Source organism: Halichoeres trimaculatus, unplaced genomic scaffold (assembly GCF_033239565.1).
Source record: "Halichoeres trimaculatus isolate MK-OKI-2021-1 unplaced genomic scaffold, fHalTri1.1 fHalTri1_scaffold_5, whole genome shotgun sequence".
NCBI classification, from domain to species: domain Eukaryota; kingdom Metazoa; phylum Chordata; class Actinopteri; order Labriformes; family Labridae; genus Halichoeres; species Halichoeres trimaculatus.
Window position 1 is genome coordinate 14,431,741 of NW_027437183.1, and position 14,289 is coordinate 14,446,029.

General features: G+C 43.0%; 1 protein-coding gene across 3 annotated transcripts in view; it reads left to right on the forward strand.

Moving 5' to 3' along the window:
* Nucleotides 1-5,732: 5,732 nt before the first annotated feature.
* The window catches only part of ptch1 (patched 1), a 50,147-nt gene continuing 41,590 nt past the window's right edge, over nt 5,733-14,289 (forward strand). For all 3 annotated transcript variants that reach the window (XM_074670362.1, XM_074670363.1, XM_074670364.1), the window contains exons 1-2: nt 5,733-6,292; nt 7,674-7,866. In XM_074670362.1, coding sequence (XP_074526463.1) covers nt 6,122-6,292; nt 7,674-7,866 — 364 coding nt within the window. In that variant the 5' untranslated portion in view covers nt 5,733-6,121. The remainder of the gene's footprint in view (nt 6,293-7,673; nt 7,867-14,289) is intronic.

The following is a 14,289-nucleotide window of genomic DNA, read 5'->3' on the forward strand; positions in this document are numbered from 1 at the left end:
ACACAACCAGTGTGTCTGCTGTGTGATTTTGAAGTACCTACTCAACAAGAGTGTCTGTTGTAACATTCACAAAGATCAACAGAAGCCCCAGCTGAACCCTGAAGATGGAGGATGAAGACGTATCATTGAAAGATGGTTGCTCAAGAGTGACTCAAAAAGAGATACCACATTGAGAATTTCAACTGGAAAGTGTACTTCATGTTCTTTACAAAAACTATGGCCGATCATGTTCATTATGCTATTCTCCTGAAATGTAAATCTGTATCAAAAATTTTAAAAATAAATCTCATAAACTTGATTGATAACAGCAAATGTGTACTGATAAAAAAAGTTGAAGTTATGATGACTGAAGACTAAAAAAACAAACACCATATTGTGACTATGATTGTATCACTTTTGTGTTAATTGAGAAACCCTAAAATATGCACCATGCTCTGTGCTGCGGGAATAATTTGTCTTAATGAAGGTTAATGCTGCGTGTTTATGAGCTTGAATACCACTGTGGAAGGTAACAGCTCCTACTGTTGTTAAGTCTTGACTGAAAGGAGGTCTGGACAGCTTACCTTTAAATGTGTCACTTTTTCCAGTCGACCCCCCACAGAGACCCACATCAGTAAACAAACCTATCACCAAGGTGGATGTGTGCTGTCAAAATGTGCAAGACTGCAGATGTTGGAATTCCTAACAAAATCTATTTGTTTGTTCGGGTGTGTGTCCATGTGAGTCAAAATTTCCCTGTCTTTCTTTACACAATTTATAAAAATGAATTTGTTGAGAAGCCAACCCCATCTGTCTGACGGCCCTCTCTGCTTGTTTCAGCTTGTTTCACTTTCCTTCTTTCTTTCCCCTCGTCCCTCTGTGGAGCCACAGCATTGATTTTGTATTATACTGCTTATTTGTTGAGGCCGTGTGTATACATTCAGTGCAGCACACGTTTCCTGTTAACATTGGAGGCTGAACTAAAAAAAAAATTACAGCTTCTCAGGCCAGTGGTGCTGAACAGACCTCTGCCTTGTCTAAATATCAGCCAGTTCCAACACTGTGTCCTAGATCTGAGAGTAATTGCTGGCCTGACAAAGAAGACAACGCCTGCATGGGGTCCACTTCACACCAACAGAAATCAAACCATTTTAATGCCATTAAACTGTCTTGAGGATTCTCAATCATTCAGAATTTTTATGTTTGAAGTCTCACTCTTTGTCAGGCACACTTTTTCACCCATTCCAATAATAAACCAACTTTATTTTAAAACTTGACCATGATGTATGGATTCTGAAAATACTTACATACTAGAATTTAGTATAAAATGCACAAAGCATATGAGAGTCTGAGAAGAAAACCCTCTTACTCTCTGTTTTTTGACTACCTTCATGTGTACTTCAATTTGACTGTAAGTGCCTTGAGAGATGCATTCAATGACCTATGCTCGCTATGTTCAAAAAGCTTTTTAAATAACCTCAAACCTGCATTTTAAATTAATTTGAGATGTTCCTCTTACTTGAAAGTAAAGATTTTCAGTTTCAGTCAGTCAAACGCAAGTATAATTTAAGTTCTTTTACTTCATTTCTCAAAGTTTTTTTTTCTTTTATTTTTGAGTATGTTGGACACTCTGTCTTGGATCCTTTCTGTGCTGCACTGATTGTGCATACAAAGCTGGTCGGAAATTGTGAGAGGTAAACAGAGGCCAGTCGGTGCTGCAAGCTGTCAAACAGCTCCTTGTATGATTGAAGACAACCTTGAGCTGGAACATAAACATCCCAGCAGGCTCTCGCTTTGCACTGCTGCTTCACAGGCAGCCATGATGGACCAGGGGGACCAGGAGGAGGAGGGGGGTATTTTATGACTTGACACAGATATTGAAAATAGTACCTGTGTGGGGCTGTACAGGTGAAATGACGGGGAAATTCTATAAATGTATAAAAGTGCAGTCTTGCAAATAGAAACATGCTTTAAATAATGATGTCAATGTTTAAGCAATCAGCCACAGCTCCACCACCAGTGTCTAGGCTCCATAGGTGGATAGATTATGTTTCAGCCTCTAATCACTCTATCTTGGGTGCAAGCACCACAGAGCTTGGCGGTTATTGGATATCACATGATCTCTGTAAAATAAGTATATACCTTTAAATCATTAATTTGTCTCTCCTGATTGAAATATCTCCAGATCACGCCTGACTGCTGAGAAGAAGACTGTTGACTCCAACACACTCATGTGCTGGCACACCCCTGCTTTGAACTATAATCCACCTGCAGATCATAAATAAGCACATGCACTTAATAGGGATTTTCTGCTTTTTCCCATGGCCTCCATCCGGATAGCAGTCTGAGGGGTGTGAAGGGCTCTGCCAAGGGTCAAAGATGGTGATTGGTTCATAAAGTTGTTGTTGGATTGATGCCTAATTCCTACAGCTCCAAATAAATAATTTACCTTGTTCAAAAGCATTGGTGCGGATCACAGAAAAGATCAGAGGAAAAAAACAGTCCATTTCTTAAACTAAACAGAGAATCTTAACACTGGGCTCAAAAATCAATTCATTATCCACCCTCTGTATTTACATGTTTTGAGGCTGTTTTTGTTCTAAATCTGTAGCATCTGATGTATTTCGTTTACACCAGAAACCATTTTCAACAGCAACATCACAGGGAACAAACTTTAAGGAAGTAAGAAAAAACTTTAAATCCAATGGTTTTTCTTTCCAGAAAGCAATATCTTGCATTGTTGCTTACCACTGTTGCTTGAAGTTTATTTACTCAGCCAGTGATGCCAGAAGTATAGTCATGTCATCAGCGCATTCTGCAAGTGTTGTACAATCTTGCCATCATCAGACAAATTTTTCTGATCTTGGCACCTAAAAGTAGGGTTTACTGTTATCAATTCATTCTATTTTTGAAGTTATTTCGTGGATACATCAACACCTAAAGTGATTTTATTTGTGAATCAAGGGGCTGGCATGGCACGATGGACTGACATCAAAGGCTGATAAATATACTAACAGTCAAGTCACTGACAAAACATAAACACCACGGTGGTCTCACTGAGCTGCTAAAATGGCTATGTTTTGTTGCTGCTTCACAGTTTTGGCTTTCAGTTGAATTGCTGGCTCTTTACAGAATGTTTCTTTTATTAGTTGACAGTGACTCAAAGGCCTGAATAGACTCATTGTCCCTCTTGAAATCCAGATACATACCTGAGGTCTAGAAATTAAAAAAAGCTGATGCGTCATACATTAATTTCCATTAGTTATAATTCCACAAGTGAAGAATAATAAGAAGAATAAGCCCATCTGAAATTTATTAGCACATGATGTTAAATGAGAAAAATAAGGAAATACACTCATGTTCGGTCCAAGGTGTTTTGGCATCTTATGTGCATACGTATTTAATTAGATCACACAGATGCTTGCAATATAATCTGTGAGCGCATTTTAACTGGCATATCTTAACAGCCTCTGCTCTACAGTATTCAAGGAAGAAGACTGTTTTCCACAATGACCTACGGCACTCTGGTAGAGTCCTGCAGCATTACCTGACATTATGACAACAGGCTAAACATTTTGAACACAGATACTGAGCAGCAGTTACGTTTGCTGAAGAGGCATGTTGCACTGAGACAGACCTGACTTTTATTTAGGAGCATAAGAGGACATCAGTGCTTCACCTGAATCTATATTACATGTTTAACAACGCCACAAAACAAAAGGTTTGTTTCACCTATCAAATGATTTCAAAACAATAATGATAATAATACATGTTATCTATGTAGCACTTTTCAAAATACTCAATTTCTTAAAACTCCTGATGCTGGTGGCACTTAAAAAAAACTTGTATTAACCAGACATCATCAACCACATCTTAATACATCCTGGCTGGTCAGTCATGTCTACAATACAGATTAATCATGTCATCTAAGATGTTAAACGATACAGAAAATGAGCTGATTTAAAGCATTGATGATCATACCACCATAAGAATGTACAGCTGTTTGTACATACCTCATATATTGGTATTAACACGTTTTCCATGATTTATCCACCATTGCACACATGTGAGAAGCATGTGATCACTGCATTAACTCATTTCTGGTTTTATTGACATTTGCACCTGTGAATGTAGTCTCATGTGTTATAAAATAAATGCGTTTTAAAGAATCTCCTCTCCTATTTTCTGTGACGTTGCAGTGCATTTGTGGACACTGTTCAAATTTTGAACTTATCCCCTGACAGTCAATTGGGTCCTACATATGGACCACCCGGGAGGCAAAAAAAGGAACAGTAATTGTGGGTGAATCTTTTCCTACTCCGAGCAGGATGCCAGCAACTATTTTTTTTTTTTTTTATCTTCATCATAACTGACCAGTCTCGGACTCCACGGGGGGCGGATATTTCGGATTTGTTCTGAAAGCTCCCCCCACCTGGCCTGAAGATGGTAAGTGCGTGGCTGGTAGCCAGACTAGCTCCTATCTAACTGCTGACTGAGCTCAAACATGTGCATGGAGGGCTGTGGTACCTGCTGAAAGATTGATTCTCTAGTCCACCAAGTGGCTACAGGGCTTCAATACCATGGCTTACTACTGACCTACATACCTTGTTCTTGCAATTTGAGATACCAAAAGACGCTTTAGAAGGATACAGGTGAAATGACGTTAGTTTTTAAGAGGTAACGGTTACGTCGCGCGAGCTCCACCTAGCTTAACTTGACATTATGCTAGTTGAACCAAACTTCTACGAGCCTTTTTCTTCTTCTCTTATGGAAAGGATATACTATATGATCTTTCTGCAGTATCTGTCCCATAGACTGTAAAATCCCCCCTTAAATTCATAAAGTACACAAGATAGAACTTCTTTTATATTTAAATGTCATTTGAATAGAACAAAATATTCACAGATACAGCTGGTAAAATCAAACATTTTTCAGGTTTTTAAATCTGTAAAAGCTTTCTTATATGTCCACTTTAATATATTCATTAATGGTTTCCAGATTCCCTCAACTGTCAGTTTGTTTTCACTTAATTTCATAAAGACACGACTTCGTGGCAATATTGTTGGGGTTTTGTTTGCCAATTTTTTTTAAATAATTAATAAATAATAAATAAAATAATTCAAATCAAGTTTTATCTGTATCTCATACTTTCTCTTAACAGGTGTCAAACATCTCGCGCATGACATCGTGCCATAGGTGTAGTCAATTTTACCAAGTGAAAGGTCTGTCTACTTTTCTATACGCCTACATTGTCAACACTGGGCTATAGGTTAGCACCTCCCCTCGAACCGCTGTAATTTGAGGCTCTACAACCATTATGGTGGGGGTATATAAAAAATAAAAATAAGAGTTAAAAACTACACTTCTGACATTCCTCTGCCCCTGCCTGCCGCTCAAACCGTGATCCCAAACTCGGACTTCGCGACTGATCAAGGGAACTTCTCTGTCCGGGGACAGAGCTCTGTGTGAAAACTAAAATCACCAAACACGCAAGTCGGGTTTAGCTGTCCGAGAGCCTCCCCTGAAGTTGGAGATGCACACAAGAGGTCTTTCTGCCTGGGTGGTCTCTCTACTTTAGTGAGCTGTTGCTAAGCAGCTAATAATAGTCGTGTTTGCTGAGTAATTTTTGCCCTTCTGGAACCAATCAGATGCAAGAAACTCCTGCAATCTGACAGCCCCAGAGGCGGGATCTCGGCTCTTTTTTTTTATTTTCACCCCTCCTCCTTTCTGCCTCCAAATGGAGAGAGGTCTTTTTCTCCTTCTACTATTGAATCTCAGAGTTGGCCGTGACGCGCGGCCCATGGGAAGACCACATAGATCTCACCAGAATGCTACGACCATCGAGCTTTCTCACCCGACGACTTGTGTATGGGAATCACTCAGCGCAGCTCGCTTTTTGAGAGAAACACACTTTTTGACGAGACTCGGTGAAAGCGGTGAAAGCGGTGGAGACCTCCGGATCACGAAATGTTGGGATGGAAGGCGCAGACTTTGACTCGCCGTCTCCAACAGGAGTATGAAGTCCTACTTCACGGGTGTGAGATCTCCGAGAGTGAAACTTTGTTGCCTTGGGATATCGCTACACGCTTTCGGGGAAATACAATAAAGTGGGAAACGGTTACCACCTCGCAGTCCCCGCAACATGGCCTCGGCTGCTAATGCGCCCTCCGAGCAGGAAAACAGAGACCCCGATCGGCCGAGGATAACGCGGAGGAACAGGGGGGACTATACCCGCAACACACCGCTGGATTTGGAGTATTTGCAGCGGCCGAGCTACTGCGATGCGGGCTTCGCTTTGGAGCAAATAACCGAGGTGCTTATTTCTCATCCTAGCCTGGAAACAGCTGAATTCTCTTGATTTCATTGTAATCTCCGAAAAAAGTGTTCAACTATGTCCCGTCGCTGCTAGGTAACGGGACGGGCTGGGCAGGGGGACACAGGGGTAAGGCAAGGTTATTGTAAGCCCAAAGTTTTGTTGATGTGCAAGTGTAAGATTCCTTTCGTGCAACCGGTGTCTTATAGTAGTAAGAAGCGAGCTGTTTGTGAAAGTAAAACCGCTCACTTCTTCCCAACACAACATCCCAGCCGATAACGGTCCCAGGCAGGGCAAAACATGCCTCATTCACTCCGTTTACTCTGTAAGTCTTTGCTCTGTTTGCATAACACCAAAATCAGCCCCTCCAGTGGGTCCACAGTCTTCAAGTTTTGCTGCTTTGATTGCAAGATTGGGATGACAGTATCTAAACTTGGGGCGACTCGCGTGAAGACAGAATAGGAATCCATGTGGCTGCCCTCTTCCGTTCACAAATATTGTGAGTCCCCCGTGATGGCTCCTCCACTCCCCACGCAGGCCGGAACACACGGGCTGCTGCACGGGGAGAGGAGCTGTGTGTGGTGGTATCTGTGCGTTTTCACCCCATGCAAGTTTTAATTTGATGTGTGGGTGCTACTTTGAAGACAAACCGCTCAACCTTCAAAATAGTTCAATGCACAGTTTTTACATCTTTCTGCAGTTAACCTACACTACTGTTTTTGTACACAAAGCAGGATGTTGGTGCTCTCTAGGACACATTTTTGTGTCTGTCTGATACAGAAACACATATTTCTCAACAGCTGCTTACTGAGTAATTGTGGCTTGACAGCTATCTCCATTCACTCCGTAAGTACAGCTGCAAAGCTTGTAGGAGTACAACAACCAAATCTGGGGCACCTAATATCAGTCTGTCTGTATTAGCATCTCCATAACTCATCACCGCAGCAGAGAAATGACAGAAATGGACCAGGCTGTGTGTGTAAGGGCTGGGGATGTCTGACTTTTACATGTATCCTGCTAAGGTTACAGTTTATACAGGATACTGATATGACAGAGCCTGTGGATCTGGCTCTGGGGAGTCCTCAGTGGTTTCTAGGCAGGCTTTGGCTGATGTGTGTTTCAATCATCATAGAATGTTGTAATGAGTGTGTTTTCAGTTTTGATTATGACTCCATTATCTTTAAATTCAGTCTTGGTTTTCTCTGATGTGGTTCGTTGGACCAAACTGGGTCTCATATAAGTATTTTCAGACTTGTTGCTGTCAAAACTTGTTTCCCTGTATAACTGTTTTCATTAAACCCTACAGAATCACCTGTCCAGGTAAGTCCAGTGTTTGGTGTTTGAAACTAGAAGTAACATCAGGACTCTTGTCTCATCATAGGGCAAGGCGACGGGGAGGAAGGCACCTTTGTGGCTGAGAGCGAAGTTCCAGAGACTTTTATTTAGGCTGGGCTGTTACATACAAAAGAACTGCGGGAAGTTTTTGGTTGTGGGGCTCATGATTTTTGGAGCATTTGCCGTGGGCTTACGGGCAGCTAATCTGGAGACGGACGTGGAGAAACTCTGGGTGGAAGGTAAGACAAACAGATTTGTTTTGTTATGCATTGACTGTTTGGTTTCCATGTGCATGTGTGTGTTATGACTATTCTGTAGTGGAGGCAGTATATTTTGATAGTGCATGTTCAGAGGGGAAGGGATGGTTTATTGGAAGGAAAGTGGGTTGGTTGGTGCTACCAAACAAGCCTGTGGGATTGTTTATTGTTTAGACCCTGGCAGAAGGCCAAGTGAAACTTGTAAATATTTTAATTTATCCAAAAATCTTTGTAAGTGATCTAAACTGCGTTAGATTAACTGAAAAGTAGCACAAGAGACAACTGAAGCTCTCTGCCCTCAGCAGCAAGGTTGTAATTAAGTTCATAAGCAGCTTTTGGTGTAGAGGAAATTTTTGTCAAAGCCGCCATTTTGTGAGAGTGTGTAAGTGTGTGTGAGTGTGTGTCTGCCTGCCCCCAGCAGTTGAATGCTCGGAGACTGTGTGTGGTCCCGTGTTGGACAGCTCTCAACTTTCCAGAAAGATTTGTCTCTGGCTGCAGGGAAAAAGTGGAGTGAGGACAAGAGCTTGTGTTTGTGGAGTGGATATGCCACTCACTTTTCTTTTTCTTTTTTTTGTGCAGATATAACTATTGAAGAGTGAACATTTAAAAGGAAAAAAAAGGGAACTGCGTGTATGGGTGGTGCTTTGGGGGGCAAGGGGAAGGGGCTGTGCTTTTTTCCTTTCCTTTGATCCGCATTCCTGCACTTATGGGCTCGAGTTGGCTGAAGGAGTCATGAATGGAGGAGTAGATTCTGCTGCCGAGGAATTGGAAAAGTAATGTTTGTGTCATAACAAAATATGAAGTAGGCTTTCTGAGAAATGTTGCAAGTTTGTGGGACTATCTTTTCTGTTTCCTCTCAGTTTTCAGGTACCTTTCAGATCTCACATCAAACTTTAAGGCACTCAGACTCCAGTGCACACCAAACACCCACCACCTCCCCAGGTTGGCTGTTATGGAGTTGTGGTCTGATGGACAGTGTGTTCGTCTAATCTGTGACGCAGGCGCAGTTGGCAGCGGTTTAGGCAGAAGGGAGCCTCTTTAGTACAGGACTCCTGATTACAGTCAGAGGAACACACTGTTTTCACACCCTTTTCCCATGTCACACCACGGTCATGTGTATGAGGGCGAGGGGCACTGTATGAACCCGAGGGTTATTACAGACCTCACAGGGCATCCTTTGCTGCTAAGCTGCTGCAGGGGCCTTCAAGGTTTTGATACGTTTTAAAGAAACAACTTGGCACAGCAGTAATTTTCTGCCTACTCTGTTAAATGATGACAACTATAACCAAACATTTACAGGAGAGACTGTCTTTATGTGATGGTCGTCAACTTGGGATCATTGAATTGGGTTTGGTGTGATTTTTTTAACAGCAAAACTAAGTAAGAAATTGAAGAGCACAGCTTCTGGCTCCACTTACTTGTGATTAATGTTTCTCTTTATTTGCTTCAACACATCCCACTGTTGCCCTTTTGGAAGCTCCTTTGGAAGTAGAGTATTTACTCATATTTTGGCACAGGACAGACATCAGCAAAGTACATTATGCTCTTTTGAGTGTTTGTGTTTCTTTGGATTTGTTGGATTTGTTGATCCCCTTTGGCACTGCAACTGTAAAAAAAAAATGTTTATTTTAAACCTCCCTTTGGTTTGTTTACATCCACGAGGGGCCAAATGTCTGACGTTGAAGAAAAACAATAGTTTGGACAGGTTTTGAGAGGGATTCGTGTTGCAAAAAAGGTCTCTTTGCATCTTAACTTTGAGGACTACACAGGAATCAGTTTCGTACCGTAATCTTCGGCGCCACAGAATAAGCATTATCATCACTTGTAGGTGGCTGTTTGTTTTTTTTGTATCAGGTCTTGTTTTGTCCAGTTTGTACTCCTCTCTCTTTCACTGAATCTGACCCTAGAGTCTTTGTCTTGTTGTGAGAACAGGCTCAAGAACCTGGCTCACACCGACACACAGAGACCTGTTCATGCGCACAGACTTTTACAAAGAGACTGGGCTGTGGTGGTTTCCTACGTCCCGGTACATGAGGGGTTCCAGATGTTGATAGAGAGAGATCTGTTTGTTTAGATTAGCCTGCACAGCTGAGGGATAGATTAGTTCTGCCTGGACCGTGGAACTCTGTGCAGGGGGACCAGCCCAATAGTATGAGAGGAAAGAGAGAACCAGAGAGAGGAGGAGAGGACAGAGCGGCTGTTTATGTTTCATTTGGAACTGCCCTCCGCAGGCGACCCATGGACGACCCCGCCTGGAAGCTTGTGTGGCCTGTGGACGCACACATCTACACACAATAGCTCATATAAGATTTCGCAGTTGCGTTACGTTTTACTGTAGCTGCATTCTTGCTCTTATGATCTCATATTGTGTCTTTCGTCACTTGATTTTGGACAGTTTAGATGTTTAACCATACACTGTATTCGGCCAGTGTGTTTATTCTGCACGCCGTCACGTGCCGAGGCTTTCACAGGGATTGTCTCCTCTCACAGAGTGTTCACTCAGCTCTGTTTATAAACACTCTGACACAGGAAGTTCTGTTTATTAGACAAAGCGACAGAGACCAATTGGGAGTGAGCACATGGCTGCCCAAAGAGGCGAATCTGTCAAACCTCAGAGGATGTATGGGAGTTTGAAGTTTGGTCGTATTTTCTTCCTTGTTGTTTCTTCAGATGAAAAACGATGGTGGCATGTATTCAGGTCAGATCCATACTCCAGATAAATGCTGTGTTCATGTCCACTGTGGCACTCACAGGAAATTATTAGCTCAAACAGGAAGTTGTAGTATTGTGGGCTCCTATCTTGCTCTTCCCTCTCACAAATATGGCTCACTGCTCTCCTGTTTGCTTCCCAGAAATTGCAAGACAACTCTGGATGATCTGGTGGTAATTTACACCACACCACATTCAGCAGAGATACAGAGAAGAATAAAACCCCTGTAGAGCTCCTGCTGGCCACAAATGGAAAATGAAGCCATCTCTTGGCATTCTGGGTAAAGGCAAACATAGGCCAAATTGTAAAGAAAATAGCAGCACCGCCTGTGTTTAATTAAAACAGTATCGCGTAAACATTGGCCTTCCTGTAGGACGGCCCCTCACTCTTCCCTGTGTGTCTGTGCTGAGAGAGGGGCAGGAGATGTGGTGGGGTTAAGAGGCTGAGTTGATGAGTTAGAGAAGGTACAAGCAGTGGGGGAAAATTTGGAAATGGGGCTTTTGCAGCTCAAACCCTGGGAAGGGTTGAGGTTGAACCCAGGAGTTGCTGTCAGCAAGGAAAGCTGGAGCTGTACTGTAATCCCCTCTGGTTTGTGGTTAGCCTGCAGCCTTAGCAGGGACTAAGGAGAGGACGGGGCCTGTAGCATTCAGAACATGTCTATTGTTTACATCATGGACTCGAGTTGACCTACACAGAGATATGTGCGAGTGATTCAAGTTGAAATGAGTTTATAGTCCCTTAGATTTATGGCCTGGACTGTGGATTGGAGTCTCAAGGCTACAGACCAGGAGGAGGCCTCTGGTCCCGGAGTGCTTTCTTGAGGGACATAAGTGAAGAGGCCAGGGGCCACGGGGGTAGACCCCTGGGACCCTGAGGTCATCTCGTGGAGGCCCCGCTATTTAAAACCTCACCTGATACTCACCCTGTGGCCTGGGTGCAGAGTGAAGGCTCACAGCAGAGGAGGGGGAGGTAGAGCCAGAGGGATCGCGGCAGAAGTGGCAGCTGTCACTAGACATTGTTTGTGACCTGTGTGTGATCACAGTTGTCCCTCTATGCACATTAGTGTATCCCTGTGTGAGTGCGCATTGTAGGCCTGTTATCAGGAGGGGAGCATGCAGTGTTCTCCTGCATCAGTATTTTACTCCTTTTAACCTTTTGACATCTGTCCTCCAGCAGAGGGCAGTGAATCAGATATAAGTTTTAATTTGATCCCTAGTTTGCCAGGTAATGAATCAAACTAAGTCCTGCTCTATTTACACAACATTTACTAAAAAAACAAAAAAAACAAAAAAACCACAACAATAATGGGACAATTCCGATCTAATACCACTCACATAATAGTTTATGTCCTTATTTTGAACACATTAAAAGTTGTAAGTAAGCCACTAAGTTATCAGCTCATGCTTTGAAACCTCTTAGATATCAATTCATTCACAGTCAAAGTGGTGCTGATCAATGTTTTTTGCATCCTCAGTGTGATTCAAGGTTGCAGAATCCACTCTGATAGGACCAAACGTTTTCTCCTCTTCCCTCCCCTGCATGTCTGTTTTATATCTAGCGTGATTAAGAGCTGAGTTGACAGAGTCAGTGGTTGTTTTGTTGTTTTGCTGGTAATAGCAGTGGAGCAGGGAGCGGTAGGCTATAATGTTAAGTGCATGTGGAAGCCTTGACATTCTTTCTTGTGGATGAAGATGAGGTGGAGGAGGAGGCGTCTCCACTGAGGGGACTGTGGTTTGCATGATTGAATTATCTAGCTTTTGATGTACATGGCAGCACAGATGAACACACACAGAACTCTGAGTAGTGGTTGTTGTGAATGGGGAGGTGGATGAGTACTGCTGGTGTGATCTACTATTTTGCCCTTTGGCTACCTTTCTTTATTTCTTCTTCTTTTCATCTGTTTACCTGTTTTTCCCCTTTATTCATTCCTTCACCTCACACCACTTTTGTACAGCAGCCACAAGGAGTCAAACACACTAACCCACTCGCAGCCAATTTTTCACCCTAGTTTGAACAAAATAAACCAAAATAAACCACCTATAGTCGTCTATTGTTCACTCTCTGTTGATCTCACTGTCGTTTCAAATCTGAAAGTGCACATGCATGCACACACACACTTCTTACATTTTGTTCTTATTTTACAAACTGGACTCAATTAAGTTTGTGTTTATCAGTTCACTACAAACAGGATTAAACCTCCATAGAAGGAATAACATTCCTGCGTGTTGTGTTAAACTTTATGAGTTGATGAAAAGTGCAGGCTAGCTGGTGAGGGATTTAGTGTGGGGAAACATTGCGCCTCTGGTACTGTACACAGACTTCCAGCGCTGTTTTCTCAAGCTAGCTCTCCCTCATTTCAAAGCACTTTTGTGTATATTAGCCCTACTTGGCGAAGGTAAAAATGTGAAATAAGTCTTAAAATGTTGCTCATTAACTGTGATGTGTTTGTGTGTGTGTTTGCTCACAGTCCCATTCACAAGCAACATCCTGAGATGCCTCCAAGCTCTCTGTTTACATTTTGCATTCTTTCAGGCGCTCTTATTCAAAAACCAGAGCCCTGCGAATGACCGACCACAGGAGACTGTGGGGAGAATTACCCTCCCCCCTCTACCTCCTTCTTTCTCCCCCTCTCTCTCTCCTCTATCCTTCTCTTTTCCTCCCTGCCAGAAAGGTCCCTCTCTTTACTCGAGCCTCCTCCTTCTCCCCCTTCTTGCCTCCCCTCCACCACTACTCCCCCATCCCTGGCTGGAGAGAGTGGCCTCAGAATGCCAGATGTATTACAGAGTGAGCCACGGCAATGTAAACACTCAGGCCTGCCATGAGAGCAGGGTGGTCTGGCCTCCCTCCTTCCCTCCCCTCTCCCCAACTCCCTCCCCTCCCTCTTCCCCTTTCCTCTCTTCCCTCCCTCGCAGCGCTTACTGCCAGAGGGGTGGAGAAAGCACAAAACAGCAGAGGGAAAGTGTGTGTGTGTGTGTGTGTGTGTGTGTGTGTGTGTGTGTGTGTGTGTGTGTGTGTGTGTGTGTCTGTGTGTGTGTGTGTGTGTCTGTGAGTGTTTGTGGGGGTAGGACGAAGCAAGGGAAGAAGCAGGAGTATAGTAGCGGTAGTGTGTTTGTGTTTTGGCTGCAGTGCCTACCGTACACCAGGAGAGAGATCAGGGTGTGGATTGATGTTTCTCAGACTGCCTAGCAGAGAATCTTTCATGCAAACATACCATAAACCTCTCCAAATTGTGCGTGTCAATGGAATTTTTTCGCCCACTTGTAGGCACATATGGGTTTACGTATGTAGCAGTATAGTTCATTGCAATTCCTGCAGCACAACGTCATAGAATCTGGCAGCAACAGCAATTACTCAAGTATCACACATGCAAAGCAAGGCATAAAGATACAGGGATATAAAATGTTTCCTCTCAGATGATTGAGAGGTCTGAAGCTCCAGATTGACTCAGTATGCTTCAGAGGGAAATAATTTTAGGAACTCATACTGCTGTGCACATCTGACTGAAACACAAAGAGACAACACAACAACCAGATGAACCATTAAGTTCAGGGAAATAATATCACTGTTGACTGTCATTGTCTTTTCGCTTATCTGTTCGGACATTTACAGCAGACCTCATTTTGTGCAAGGGGGTTCATGGTGAATGCAGAACAGAGCAATGAATCTAATGTAAAATGTAAAATCAAATAACTACT